Source organism: Lipotes vexillifer, unplaced genomic scaffold (genome assembly GCF_000442215.2).
Source record: "Lipotes vexillifer unplaced genomic scaffold, Lipotes_vexillifer_v1.1 scaffold1020, whole genome shotgun sequence".
NCBI lineage: Eukaryota > Metazoa > Chordata > Mammalia > Artiodactyla > Lipotidae > Lipotes > Lipotes vexillifer.
Window position 1 is genome coordinate 291,220 of NW_006771500.1, and position 14,978 is coordinate 306,197.

The 14,978-nt window shown below is 38.6% G+C and overlaps 1 protein-coding gene across 3 annotated transcripts in view; it reads right to left on the reverse strand.

The window, feature by feature from the left end:
- Positions 1 to 4,571: 4,571 nt before the first annotated feature.
- RBMS3 (RNA binding motif single stranded interacting protein 3) overlaps positions 4,572 to 14,978 on the reverse strand; it is a 242,066-nt gene continuing 231,659 nt past the window's right edge. For 2 of the 3 annotated variants that reach the window (XM_007446814.1, XM_007446812.1), the window contains one exon: positions 4,572 to 4,780. In XM_007446814.1, the coding sequence (XP_007446876.1) occupies positions 4,774 to 4,780 (7 nt within the window). In that variant the 3' untranslated portion in view covers positions 4,572 to 4,773. The remainder of the gene's footprint in view (positions 4,781 to 14,978) is intronic. The other variant, XM_007446813.1, reaches the window with a different exon arrangement.

Below are 14,978 nucleotides of genomic sequence, written 5' to 3' on the forward strand. Positions count from 1 at the left end.
GGTATCATACACAGGATCAACAAGCCTGTTTCAAGCCCGTTAGTCCCTCAAATTGGAATGAGGGGATGTCAGTCCCAGCAAGCTCAGAAGTTTGAAGCATGCCAGTCACAATAACATGAAAAACAAAATCTCATCCTTACTCCCTACTGTGGACAAGAGAATATAGATCAAGGCTCTATGACATGTTTAAACTTGATTATGAAGTGTGATTCTTCCAATGTGCTGAATGTTGTTATATACCTACGTAAATATTATACTTTCATTTGGTTTTATATCATATAAAAACATTTATCACTGAAACCCACTTAAAAATTTCTCTCGGCTGATCAGCTCATCTTGCAGTGGTTCCTGCACTCAGATTAGAATGAGACTGAATTGTCAAATGTATTTTCAGTCTCCTACTAAGATTATAATCTGTCTAGACAGTCCATTGAAACTTTTTCTCGAGCTTAAAGAAGACTGCAAAGGTCATAATCACATCTCAACTTTCATTAATTGGAATTTTAGGCCACTGTGAAAGACTCATAGGTGGTCGTGGGCGTGGGCGTGTGTGTGTGTGTGTATTAGACACCCCAATTATTCAAATAAAGTTAAAAAAAACTAAGTACTTTTAGTACTTTTATTTTCTCATACATGGACTGAAAGTGATTATAAAACAGTTTTGCAAGGGGTTGATGGACTCTGTAGGTACAGCAAACTTCCTGTTCCACCTAGCCTTCTCCTGCCCTGGGCTTTCCATCTCTGATACAGATGCTTTTAACACCATGTAGTTTTTCATTAGGAGGGATGGAAGTGAGTCTTATATGCTGTCAAATGTGGCAGATGTTAAGGTCACATGAGAATTGATTCAAGTGAAGCATGGCAACAACATCTGAATGATTGAAATCTACCAAGGAAACAAACTAACCCTGACCAAACTGCAGTCAGGTAGATTATTTTTAGAATAGCATGTGACTTGCAATATTCAAGACATGCCCGTGTTGAAAGACAAACAGGCTCCCACCCTCCAAGTATTACCTTTAGTTCACCTAGGTTTCATGATGTCTTCAGAAGACATGGCCATGCTCTAAGGAGCTCTCAGTCACTATACAGACTTCCTTCCTGACAATACCTCCTCGTTATTAAAAGAATACCTACTCCTCCACTGACCATGGAACTAGAGTTTGGAGGAGATGATTTTTATCCCATTTGGATTGTGGTTTTAGTTTGTTTCAGGACATTTAGGCTAAGTCTTGGCAATTACAATTGAAAGGAAACATGGAAACATCTGAATAAATGCTTGAAGTATTGTGAAACAGAATACTTTAAAAAATGATTGTAGTCCTAAACTGGGTTAAAGTCATCATAATCTATATTGGTGATTAAATTAGGACTCTGATGTCTGTATGTACTGAACACACGTTTTGGTTTGTTTTACTTTTCATACACTGTAAAGTATGAAAAGTAAAGTTTGTTTTACTTTTCATACAGTGCTTACCTGTTGATGCTTTTCTTTTTGCCCCAGACTTGATTCTTAAAAACAATTTTTAGGTGAGATGATGTGTAAATTTGAACATGTGCCACTTTTTCCTTCTTTTTTTTTCCTTTTAGGTTTAAAATAGTTTACAGAATAGCCTAATATAAAAAATCCAAACACAAAGCACACATGGACACATAAAATGACACAGGCAAAATGATAAAATTTGCCTGAAGTGGTTTAAAAAAATTGAGATTATTGAAATTTTATAGTTGAAAAAAATGTTGCTGAATGTATAAATAAAGCAGTAGTTTTGAATAGAAACAGGAAGTTACCTAGGCACATTCATCAGCCACATGGTAGCTACCTCTTAGTCTCATTGTTGATTGTGTAAATGAGACTTTCTTTGTATCACATTGTTTTGTTTTGTTTTCTTTTTTTACAGAAGAAAAAGAAAGCATGTTGATTTCATATTCAAATGAATTATGCCCAGGATAATCCTTATTTATACAAAGAGTTCAGAGACTGAAAAAGAGAAACAAAAAGCACAGCTCCTATACAGGTTTGTTCATCCCCCAGTAACTTGGGGGCCCATTTCTCAAAGAGAAAACTTAAGTGCCACCCTTAAAATACATGAGAAGCTGAAAAATGGAACAGAAAAAAGCTGAAAAATGGAACAGAAGAAAGTATAAATTTAGGATTCTCTCTAAAGTATGGAAAACCATAAGGATGGCTGTGACCAGTTGAAACTTTTTCGTAGCACATGCTACATTGCCTTAGCTATATTTTTGCCTCTGATTGGACCACAAAGATATGGAATCACTCTCTAGATAATGAGCTTTCAATTCATGGGGTTTTTCAAATAAGAGAATTGGATTTATTTCAACACTAGGCCTTTGTTTACAGGTCATAAATAGTAGAATATTGATTATTTTTTTATGAGTCAAACTCATTACTCATGTTGACCTAATGGGAATATGCTTTACTTTTTAATGTTTTAGTTTTTAAACACCTACCCTGTTTTCTTTTACAGTGCACTGTATGCATTACCCTCTTCCTTCTGGACTAAGACAGGTTCCTGTGACTTTGTGAGAAGAATTTCACCTATTAATTCTAATGATACATTAGAAAGCCATTCTAGCACATGGGTCAATTAACAAAGTTCCACTGTCCTTCATTTCAGGTAAAACTGTATAGGTTGAACATGGATTTCATGACTCAAATATGCAGAGATGTTTGGTAAGTCAATTTAATTCATTTTAGACAATGTTTTGCATCACTCTCAATGCAAATATATCGCCTTTGGCTTTAATAATTGATCAACTCTAATTATTTAGGTTCTTATTCATATAAATCATACAATTTGATTGTCAACTAGCATTAAAAGCTTACCTAAATTCCACTAATAGAATCCTCAATCTTATTGGTCCTGTTTGCCTCAGGGAGCTAAACTGAAATTAAAAAGTCTATTTTCTCTTTCTTCTGACGACACCAGGATATGAAAATACAATGAAAAGAGGCAAAAAAGAAAAAAAAAAGATATCCCCTCCCCAACTGCAGAGTCAAGGTGGCTATTCATGGTAGATGATGACAAAGACTGAGGCGAGAAGGCAAAATCTAGAAGTGCGGGAATTTAGAAGGAAGACTATTGTTACAAATACAGTGAGACCTTTTCAGGAGACCACTCACCAATCAACAGAGCATCACTGAGCTTTTTTGACAAGTGATCTTTCAGACCAGTTCAGGGAGTATCTTGAGTTCAAAATTCATATAAAGAAGTTTCAACCTGTTAAACAAGTGTTTTAGCTCATTGGTGGCCATCAATACAGGCTTTACAATTCAAGAGAGCTAGGAAGGAACCAGAAAAGCACATGAAATTTAAAGCCATTTGCCTCTATTGGTTGGAATCCAGAACTCTTGGTGCTGAAATTGCTGACCACACAGGAACAAGCTTCTACTATCAACAAAAATACATTTAAAATAAAAACTTTTTTTTTTTGCAGTATGTAAAACACCAGTGGAAGGTAGTTTAAACAACAAAGTAAGAACTGGTCCGGCCATGTAGGTCAAATAAAATTTTAAAAAAGAAAAGAGAAGAAAAGAAAAACAACTTCTATCTTCTGGACTGCAATAGGGTGCCACTTCATCTTTGGTATAAAATAGGCCATCCATAGGCTGAATTTGATCACAACTAGGAAAGACTACAGAAATTGTCAACAATTTCTCTATCTATTGCTTTTTTTTGTTTTTGTTTTGTTTTTTTTTTCACGTTTTGACCATAAGCTCCTATCTACTTGTTTTTTTTAATGCTCTTAAGCTAGGTTTTGCAATGTGACAAGCAAAGCTGACTAAAAAGTTTGTAAAGCTCATAAAAAAGACTGCAGATAAAAAGCACTAAAGCTTTTGCTAGCCATCACGCTTCAGAAATAAAAAAATCTGCATTCTGCCCCCCAAACACGCATTATTTCTAATGCAGTTGTTTTGAAACCAACGTTAATAACTTTACCGTAAAATGTTTTAGCCTTCTAGTATGATTCAACACTTAAGACAAAGTTCATGAGAAGTCCCAGCATTTTCCCAATTCTTGCAGTTGCCATGGTTTCTTTTATCAACAAATTTTCTTCAAATGAAGAAAAACATTTTCTTTTAAACTGTACAGTTTTTTTTCACCCTAAAAACTCATAGTCTTAAACTTCTGTACCAGTGAAAGCTGGCACAATATTTCAATTCTTTCTTTTTTTAAACAAGACGTGAGAGCTTGCCTCGAGAGCCTTTGACGTCCTTAAAATTAAGGCAATTAAGATTCAAGATAAACCTTACCTAAATATTTCTAAGAAAAAAAATAATAAAAAAAACCAACCCACTAGATTTAAACAAGAAGGGAAAAAGAAAGAGTAGCTTAATTACTGAGGAAGACAATTTGTTTCCATTTCTGCTTGCCCACCTCTTGACATCAGATTTTCCGTTTTAAAAAAAAAAAAATCTATCTACACCTTCAGATAAATTCTGAATTCAAATGTTCTTCCAGATAAATGTCAACCTTCCATGTTTTGCTTTGTTTGCTTGTTTGCTTGTTGTCCTCTTCTGGGATATTTTTTTTCTTTAAAAAGAATGATGGAAAAAATAAACTGTCAGACCACATGAAGGAACCACTTGCACAGCACATAAAAACACGTTGTTTTCATTGTAAAGTAGAAAATTAAAAAAAAAAAAGCATTCCATCGACGCCTGTGCAAAACTGGAAGCCAACTTCTTGTTCAATGAAGTTTCTTCATTCAAGGCAGAGTTTCAGACGGACATTCTTCGTTCGGTCTTGTTTATGGTCTGTGAAAACAATGGGATAAGAGGGGTCATTACACCAAAACAAGTCTGAAATCACCTTCTGTGCTCTTTTCCAGTGAGCGCTCTCTAAAAGCTACCAAGCTCTTTCAATATAACAGTTATAAAAGCACATTGGGCTTAGGAGAGTGTCAAATTCTGCCACTTTCACACAAATATATATTTGAGCTGGAGTTTGTTTATATTAAATAGCATGGCTAATAGATCAAGAATATCTTTCAGTTGTAAATATACAAATATATCTAGACAAACGATATTTCCTATGTTCATGGAATGTATTCTTCAATGCTTGGCTTATGTTTTAGCTCCCCCATAAATTCCTTGAGTAATTCTGTCCTTTCAGAACTCCCATGAGATTCATCCCAAACTCAGTCAAACAATCTGTGATTCCCTACTGTGTACCCAGGATATAGCAATGGGTTGTATGTTTTCTTTTTTAAAATTGAAGTATAGTTGATTTAGAATGTTGTGTTGATTTCTGCACAGCAGAAATCAAAGTGATTGAGATATACATATACACATACGTCTTTTAAATATTCTTTTCCATTGTGCTTTACCACAGGATATTGAATATACTTCCCTGTGCTATACAGTAGGACCCTGTTGTTTATCCATCCTGTATGCAAGAGCTTACATCTGCAGCAATTGATTCTTTGTTACCTCACAGAGCTCATTAAGTGTATCCACATAAGCAGAAGGCTTATGGAAGTAAGACAGGTAAGAGGGCAATGCAGTTTCGTTCACTTTCCAATTTCTTTTCTTCTTCCTTGCTTCTCTATCTCAGCAAGGTTTTAAAATTTTGAGAGCAGGGACTATATTTTACTTCTACTTTTTACTCTCCAGGAGTCTGGCAGACTGGTAGGCACTTTGTAGGTGTTTAACAAGACAAATGCTATTTTTATTATATGTCACTTTGCCAGCCCAGCCCACATAATCTCTTCTGATTCTGCCCCATCTATATGGCAGGGCTGAGCTAATAGTCGGTTGATCTTTACTCTTATCTCTTCCACCCACAGATCAGAATTTAGCTCAAGAATTTCAGGGGTATCTTTTAAAATGAAGATGCTTCAAACTATCTGTAGGTCCTATTTAGATGAAGCCTTCTTCCCTCAGTGTTCTGTGGGTTCTTCTGGTGCCCAGTTGCTTAATTTAGTAAAGAAACCTCAGTGTTGCTGGGTAGAGTTGTCCAGGTGTTTCACTGCACAGGATGCTTGGCCGAAGGAGTGCCTGGGGGCTGATTTTAGCCCATGGTCTGTTCCCCAAGCTGTGTACTCTGGTGCAGGGCTGCATTTGCCCTGAGCAAGTGGCCCTTATTCAAATTCACAAAAAGCCCTCAACAATGTTTTGAACTAGCCTGGGATGTTTTGACAGTTAGCCTGAGGGTTTCCTTTTTCTAATTTCCAAAAAGCCCTCATATGTCTCAGCTATAGCTGTTAGAAACCTGGGTAATTTGTTCCTAGAATCATGTAAGGAAAGCAACTCACTGATAGAGTGAATATTTCCATTTTTAACCAAGAGTTTAAGTCTCTAGAAATATATGTTATTTCTGTGTTATGCAAGAAAGTGGGGTTCCTTTTAAGAATAAAAGCAATCAAAATTTTCATAATAGCAGCAACAGTAAGGGAAATTTTAGTAGTAGTAGTCATGGGAACCATGGTATATATTTGATCTCTCTGTACATCTTTTCAAAGTTTAGGTTTACGCCATTTACTTCTAAAAATCTATCTTGTTATGGGAACAACATTTTGTGTGTGTTTTTATGTTTGTTTTTTGGTCTATTCTTTGCTCCCACTCCCATCTTCTACCCTGGTATTGTGCATTGAGCAGAAAATGCCTAATACAGCATGAATCTCCATCAGAGCTGCTCAGTGAATGCTGTCTTAGTCAATGGACTACATGACACAGAACCCCCTCACTGCTCAGGTGTGTCACATGGGCTGGTATCTAAGCATCCGTATTTATGAGTGAGGCTGGAGCTACTTTCAAGTTTTATAACCTTACACAAATGTTTCCAATATCCTCCTACCATCACTTGCTTCATCCTTCAAGTGGTCTCGCTGCTACATGAAAACAAATGAGGAGAAATAAATGGTTGTACTTTACATTTTCATGATGGCTAGCTGAAGTTTGAAGGGAAAAGGTGTTGCTATTTAATAGAACTGAATTCACTCCTGTGCACCTTCTCTGTTCTAATGAAGTGTGAAAGTGCACATTTACATAATGCTTATGTCATGCACTGGCATTCATAAAAACAGCAGGCTTTCAAAGTGTCAAGGCTGTGATCAGGAGCAACAAGAACATTTTAAGTTGTGCAGTGAGACTATTTTAAAAACAATGAATTGCAATGTAAAAAGAAATTTGTGTGAATGAGAGCATGATCATGAAAATCATTTGCAAACTGTAAAGTACTGTGCAAATAGAAATATATTATTATTCACAAGCTTAAAGGACATGTAAGGATGGTAATCAAGGGCATATAATTTGCTCATTACCGTACTGACGATTTATAGGCAATTGGTGTCATGACAGTTCAGTTAGACAGAGAAGACCTGAAAAATTAAAAAGACCAACAATATTGGGGTTGAGATAAAGGCCTTCTAAGGTCAGTGTGAAGGTTGGAAGACTGAGAGTTTGACCGAATTTAAGATCACAGAGTCATTCTGAATACTCTCATTCTCCATCCTCCCCGTGCCTACTCCCCCATAAAGCAGAGTGGATATATTAAAAAGTAGCAAATCATCATCTTAGAATTCTAGACTTTTAGGCTAGAAGAAGTCTTAAAGATGATCTAAGGGTGCAATATTCCCGAGTCATTTCTAACAGATTAGCTTCACAAATTTTCATGTGAAAAGAGGGATTCTGTGATCCAGAGTGTGGAAAATCTGCACACTATACTCCCACTACTGGATTACCCATAGTAAACTAAACGTGCGGTTAGGGCACCAACAAAGAAAGGTATCAATGGAAAAAAAATTGTGTCTGAAAAAATGTAATCTTTTAAATTAGTATCAAAATAATCATCATGCTGACAATAAAAATTTTGCTTAGTTCTTTAATAATTTGTTAATTTTTTGTTTGTTTGTTTAGCATTCCAAAGGAGGAGGGCAGCACACAGTCAAATGTTTCAGGAAGTATCTATCTATCTGGCCCTCGAGGAGGTCACGGCCACTAGCATATTAACTGCTTTGAAGAGAGCTGCAATTAAGCAAGCATTTCACTTAGCTTAAAGCAGTGTTTCTTAAAACCAGTTTTGACCACCCTCCCCACCCCACCTCCGGGGCAGGGTGGTAAATCCTAGCTCAGCACTGGAGACCTAATTTATACTTTTTGGAGAACACTGATCTAATCTCTCACTTTAAAGATGTGAGGGAGGCTCCTTGAGGAGAAAACAAGTAAGTGGCAAAGATGGAATTTGAACTTTGCTTATTAGAATGTAACTTTGCTTGAAGACTCATACTTTTAAAGTCCTAGTTATTTTTAAGATTTCCTAAATAGCACAAAGAAAAACTGAGAATAACCTAAGCAGGAAGAGGAATTTCCAAAGAACTTCCAAAATGAAACACAGGTATCATTTCCCCGGTTTGGGCTAAGAGTAATCAGAGTCTCTTGCATTAATAACCTCTTTTAACAACAGGAGGGAAAAAAAGCATGAATACAAAATGGGAAGTAATGTTTTTTTAGCTTGGAAAGTGTAATTTGGAATATTAAAATTATGCTGACCCATGGTTCCAAATATAACCTTTTTGTTCATATGCACATTTTAAATATTTCTCTAAATTTTGTCCTATAACCTTCTTTGTGTTGCCTGTAATTTATTTATTTACTTTTTATTGGAGTATAGTTGATTTATATTGTTGTGTTAGTTTCAGGTGTATAGTAAAGTGAATCAGTTATACGTATAAATATACACACTTTTTTAAAGATTCTTTTCCCATATAGGCCATTACAGAGTAGAGAGTAGAGTTCCCTGTGCTACACAGTAGGTCCTTATTATAACTTATCTATTTTATATATAGTAGTGTGTATGTGTCAATCGTGTTCTCCCAATTTATCTCCTCCCTCTTTCCCCCCTGGTAACTATAGGTTTGTTTTCTACATCTGTGACTTCATTTCTGTTTTGTAAATAAGTTCATTGTACCATTTTTTTAGATTCCACACATAGGCGATATCATGATAGCTGTCTTTCTCAGTCTGACTTACTTCACTCAGTATGACGATCTCTAGGTCCATCCATGTTGCTGCAAATGGAATTATTTTGTTCTTTTTTATGGCTGAGTGATATTCCATTGTATATATATGTACCACTTCTTTATCCACTCCTCTGTTGATGGACATTTAGGTTGCTTTGATGTCTTGGCTATTGTAAATAGTGCAGCGGTGAACATTGGGGTGCATGTATCTTTTTGAATTATGCTTTTCACAAGATACGTGCCCAAGAGTGGGACTGCTGGATAATACGGCAACTCTACTTTTAGTTTTTTGAGGAACCTCCATACTATTTTCCATAGTGGCTGTACCAATTTACATTCCCACCAACAGTGTAGGAGGGTTCCCTTTTCTTCACACCGTCTCTAGCATTTATTGTTTGTAGATTTTTTGATGTTGGCCATTCTGACTGGTGGGAGGTGATACCTCACTGCCGTTTAGATTTGCATTTGTCTGATCGTTAGTGATGTTGAGCATCTTTTCATGTGTGTTTTGTTCATGTGTATGTCTTTTCTGGAGAAATGTCTATTTAGATCTTCTGCCCATTTTTTGATTCGGTTGTTTGTTTTTTTGACATTAAGCTGTATGAGTTATTTGTATATTTTGGAGATTAATCCCTTGTCAGTTGCTTTATTTGCAAATATCTTCTCCCATTCTGTAGGCTGTCTTTTCATTTTGTTCATGGTTTCCTTTGCTGTGCAAAAGCTGTTAAGTTTAATTAGGTCCCATTTGTTTATTTTTGCTTTTATTTTCATTACCCTAGGAGGTGGATCAAAAAAGATATTGCTGCAATTTATGTCAGAGAGTGTTCTTCCTGTGTTTTCCTCTAAGAGTTTTATACCATCCGGCTTTATATTTAGGTCTTTAATACATTTTATTTTTGTGTATGGTGTCAGAGAGTGTTCTAATTTCATTCTCTAATACATTGCTGTCCAGTTTTCCCAGCACCAGTTACTGAAGAGACTGTCTTTACTCCATGGTATATTCTTGCATCCTTTGTCATAGATTAGTTGACCATAGGCATGTGGGTTTATCTCTGCACTCTTTATCCTGTTCCATTGATCTATATTTCTGTTTTTGTGTTAGTACCATACTGTTCTGATGACTGTAGCTTTGTAGTGTAGTCCAAAGGAAGGGAGCCTGTTCTTCTGGCTCTGTTTTTCTTTCTCAAGATTGCTTTGGCTATTCAGGGTCTTTTGTGTCTCATACAAACTTAAGTTTTTTTTTGCGGTACACGGGCCTCTCACTGTTGTGGCCTCTGCTGTTGTGGAGCACAGGCTCCACAAGCGCAGGCTCAGTGGCCGTGGCTCACGGGCCCAGCTGCTCCGCGGCATGTGGGATCCTCCCGGACTGGGGCACAAACCCATGTCCCCTGCATCGGCAGGCAGACTCTCAACCACTGCGCCACCAGGGAAGCCCCAAACTTTAAGATTTTTTTTGTTCTAATTCTGTGAAAAATGCCATTGGTAATTTGATAGGTATTGCATAGAATCTGTAGATTGCTTTGGATAGTATAGTCATTTTGACAATGTTGATTCTTCCAATCCAAAAACATGGTTTATCTTTCCATCTGTTTGTGTTGTCTTAGATTTCTTTCATCAACATCTTATAGTTTTTTTATAAATTTATTTATTTATTTTTGGCTGTGTTGGGTCTTTGTTGCTGTGAGCAGGCTTTCTCTAGTTGCAGCGAGCAGGGGCTACTCTTTGTTGCAGTGAGCAGGCTTCTCATTGTGGTGGCTTCTCTTGTTGCAGAGCATGGGCTCTAGGTGTGTGGGCTTCAGTAGTTGTGGCACATAGGCTCAGTAGTTGTGGCTCGCAGGCTCTAGAGCACAGGATCAATAGTTGTGGCGCATGGGCATAGCTGCTCCATGGCATGTGGGATCTTCCCGGACCAGGGATTGAATCCATGTCCCCTGAACTGGCAGGCGGATTCTCAACCACTGTGCCATTGGGGAAGTCCCAGCATCTTATAGTTTTCTGAGAAGAGGTCTTTTGCCTTCTTTGATGGGTTTATTCCTAGGTATTTTATTTTTTTCATGTGATGGTAAATGGAATTGTTTCCTTAATTTCTCTTTCTGATCTTTCATTGTTAGTGTATAGGAATGCAACAGATTTCTGTGCATTTATTTTGTATCAAGCAACTTTACCAAATTCATTGGTGAGCTCTAGTAGTTTTCTGTTAACATGTTTAGGATTTTCTATGTATAGTATCATGTTATCTGCAGACAGTGACAGTTTTACTACTTCTTTCCCAATTTGGATTCCTTTTAATTCTTTTTCTTCTCCGATAGCTGTGGCTAGAACTTCCAAAACTATGTTGAATAAAAGTGGCGAGAGTGGACATTCTTGTCTTGTTCCTGATCTTACAGGAAATGCTTTCAGTTTTTCATCATTGAGCATGATGTTAGCTATGGGTTTGTCATATATGGCCTTTATTTTGTTGAGGTAGGGTCCCTCGAGGCCCACTTTCTGGAGAGTCTTTATAATAAATGTGTGTTGAACTTTGTTAAAAGCTTTTTCTCCATCTGTTGAGATGATCATATGGTTTTTATTCTTCAGTTTGTTAATGTGGTGTATCACGTTGATTGAGTTGCATATGTTGAAGAATCCTTGCATCCCTAGGATAAATCCCACGTGATCAGGGTGTATGATCCTTTTACTGTGTTGTTGGATTTCATCTGCTAGTATTTTGTTGTGGATTTTTGCATGTATGTTCATCAGTGTTATTGGCCTGTAATTTTCTTTTTTGTGGTATTCTTGTCTGATTTTGGTATCAGGGTGATTGGGGCCTTGTAAAAGGAGTGTGGGAGTATTCCTTGCTCTGAAATTTTTGGAAGAGTTTCAGAAGGATAGCTGTTACCTCTTCTCTAAATTTCTGATAGAATTTGCCTGTGAAGCTGTCTGGTCCTGGACTTTTGTTTGTTGGGCATTTTTTAATCATAGTTTCAATTTCAGTGCTTGCGATTGGTCTATATTTTCTATTTCTTCCTGTTTCAGTCTTGGAAGTTTGTACCTTTCTAAGAATTTGTCCATTTCTTCTAGGTTGTCCATTTTATTGGCATATAGTTGCTTGTAGTAGTCTCTTATGATCTCCACTGGTGCGCGGAGCTGGATCTTGTCCCCCTGGTGGGCAGGGCCTTGTCTGGGGGTGTGTTTAGCTGGCTGCTGTGTGCTCAGGAAGACTTTAAATAGCCTGTCTGCTGATGGGTGGGGCTGTGTTCCTGGCCTTTTGGTTGTTCTGCCTGAGGTGTCCCAGAATTGGAACCTACGGACTGTTGGGAGGGGCCAGGTCTTGGTGAGAAAACAGCAGCCTCCTGGGGGGCTCACGCCAATGAGTACTCACCAGAACTGCCACCACCAGTGTCTCTGTCCCCACAGTGAGCCACATCCATCCCCCACCTCTGCAGGAGACCCTCCAATACCTGCAGGTAGGTCTGTCCCAGGTTCTTAAGAAGCCATTGCATTTTTTTCCCCTGGGTCCTAATGAACATGATGTGTTGTGTGTGGCTTCCTAGAGGAGAGTTTCTTTTCCCCCCAGTCCTGTGGAATTCCTGCAAACCCCACTGGCCTTCAAAGCCAGATTCCCTGGGGGCTCCTCTTCCCATTGTCAGACTCCCAGGGCGGCGAGCCTGATGTGGGGCTCTGAACTTTCACTCCTGTGGGAGAACTTCTGTGGTATAATTACTTTCCAGTTTGTGGCTTGCCCACCTGGCTGTATGGGATTTGATTTTGTCATGACTGCACCCCTCCTACCATCTCATCGTGGCTGCTTCTTTGTCGTCTTCGGATGTAGGATAACTTTTCTGGTAGGTTCCAGCATTTTTTTGTTGATGGTTGTTCAGCAGTTAGTTATGATTTTGGTGTTTTCATAAGAAGTGAGCTCACGTCCTTCTATTTCGCGATTTTGTCTCCACCTCCTCTGTTTTTTGTTTTTTAAATTTAGCTAAAAGCCTGTGTGAATCCCATCAAATAATATGGTAGTCTCTGGCACTCTGTTCCAAGCAGATCGGAAGTTTTTAAGTATGCTCAGTGAGTTAGTTAATATATGAGAAGGGAACAGAGATTAGCTATGTGGGAACACAGTGAGAGACACTGGTAGGAGACGAGAGATACTGTGTGGCCAGAAGCATCTGTCAAGGCTTTGTGAGTAGGTGAAACTGGCTTTGGTTGTTTCAAAGCATAATGAGGAAATACGTGATTCAAGACCTTCCTCGTTAACAGTTTAATGATGTCTGGATAAATGAAAATGCCACCTTTATTCATCCAATCAGCAATTATTGACTTGAGTGCCTACTATGAGAAAGGCAGTATTCCAGATGCTAAGGAAAGACCAATGAAAGAGGCAGATGCCTCCCCTACTCTCTTGGATTTTACTTTCCACAAGGAGTAGATGTACAATCAATGGATCAATCAGCAAACAAACAAACAATCAATCAAAAAGAAAAAGAATCTCAAAATAGAATACTAAAGTATATTCTGTAATAGAAAGTGGCTGGATAAATACCTAAGATTTGGTATCAGGGAAGCTCTCTCATGTAGGTCTGGATGTGAAAGATAATTATAAGCTAATCTTGGAAAGACTTAGAGGAAAAGCATTCTAGGTAGAGGAAACAGGAAGTTCAAAAATCTGGAGGTGGGAACCTGAGGCTGGAGTCATCTAAGGTATATCAAATCCCATCATTCCTTCTCTTCAAGCCCTCCAAAGGTTTTGCAGCTCCCCTAGAATAAAAGTGAGAACACTTAGTCTACACAAAGCTAAGAATCCAAGGACCAAAGGCTCTATAAAAGCTGGTCTGTTCTACAACTGTCCCGCCCAGTTAACCAACCACACTGCAGCCTCAGGTTCCCATATTAGACTGAAAATCCTTGCGGGCAGGGGTATGTGTCCTAGCATAGATTCTGGCCTGATTCTGGGTACTGCAAGTGAAACTGGGTCTAGGTGTAAAGGTGGATGGGGACACTCACTCTTGCTAGAATCTATCAGAGGCAGAAATGCTCCCTCTGGGTCAGGCAGAGACCCCCATCCCTGTCACATCATATAGTGACCATGAAAGGTGGGGGACAACCCTGAGAAAGAAGAGAGCATCTCACTGTGGGATTACAAGTGGAGGCAGCTAAAGCTGATTTAATCAGGCAGGGAGAAGAGGAGGTTCTGGACAGTTGCAAGGAAGGGGGTTTGTATCTTGACCATTTTCTGGAGGTGGGACTACATTTCCCTTATAGAGAAATCTACTTTACGACAACAGTCTTGTTTCGAGACTAAGCCACGAGCAACATCCCTAAAGTTATAGGCTACAAGTTTCCCTAAAGTCTTAGTCTATCTATCTTTCCTGTGTGGAGTGGAGTGTATCTCTAAAATACTTTAGCCAATTCATGCTATCTTGAATACTCCAAATTTCACAAATGGGAGCTCATTTCCAGTTTCATTATGCTAATTAACTTGGCACTGCTTTCATCAGGCAACTCATTTCTAACAACAATCATTATACTAATTGAAATATGGATAGTTTAAAATACTTGTACAAACCTCTGGCCTTTCTCATTAAATGAGAACTGACCTCCTGTGGGGTGTGAAATTCTGATTAGGGTCACTGAGTGCCCCTGAAAAGTAGTTTAACCCATCACACATACATTTAATATCATAATGTCTATTTATATCTATACTAAAGGTATTTTTAAATTAAATTACAGGGGGAGTCAAGATGGTGGAGGAGTAAGAGGACGCAAAGTTCAACTCTCCCCACAAATGCGTTAAGAATACATCTACAGGGCTTCCCTGGTGGCGCAGTGGTTGAGAGACCGCCTGCCGATGCAGGGGACGCGGGTTCGCGCCCCGGTCCGGGAAGGTCCCACGTGCCGCGGAGCGGCTGGGCCCGTGGGCCGTGGCCGCTGAGCCCGCGCGTCCGGAGCCTGTGCTCCGCAACGGGAGAGGCCACGGCGGTGAGAGGCCCGCGTACCGCAAAAAAAAAAACCAA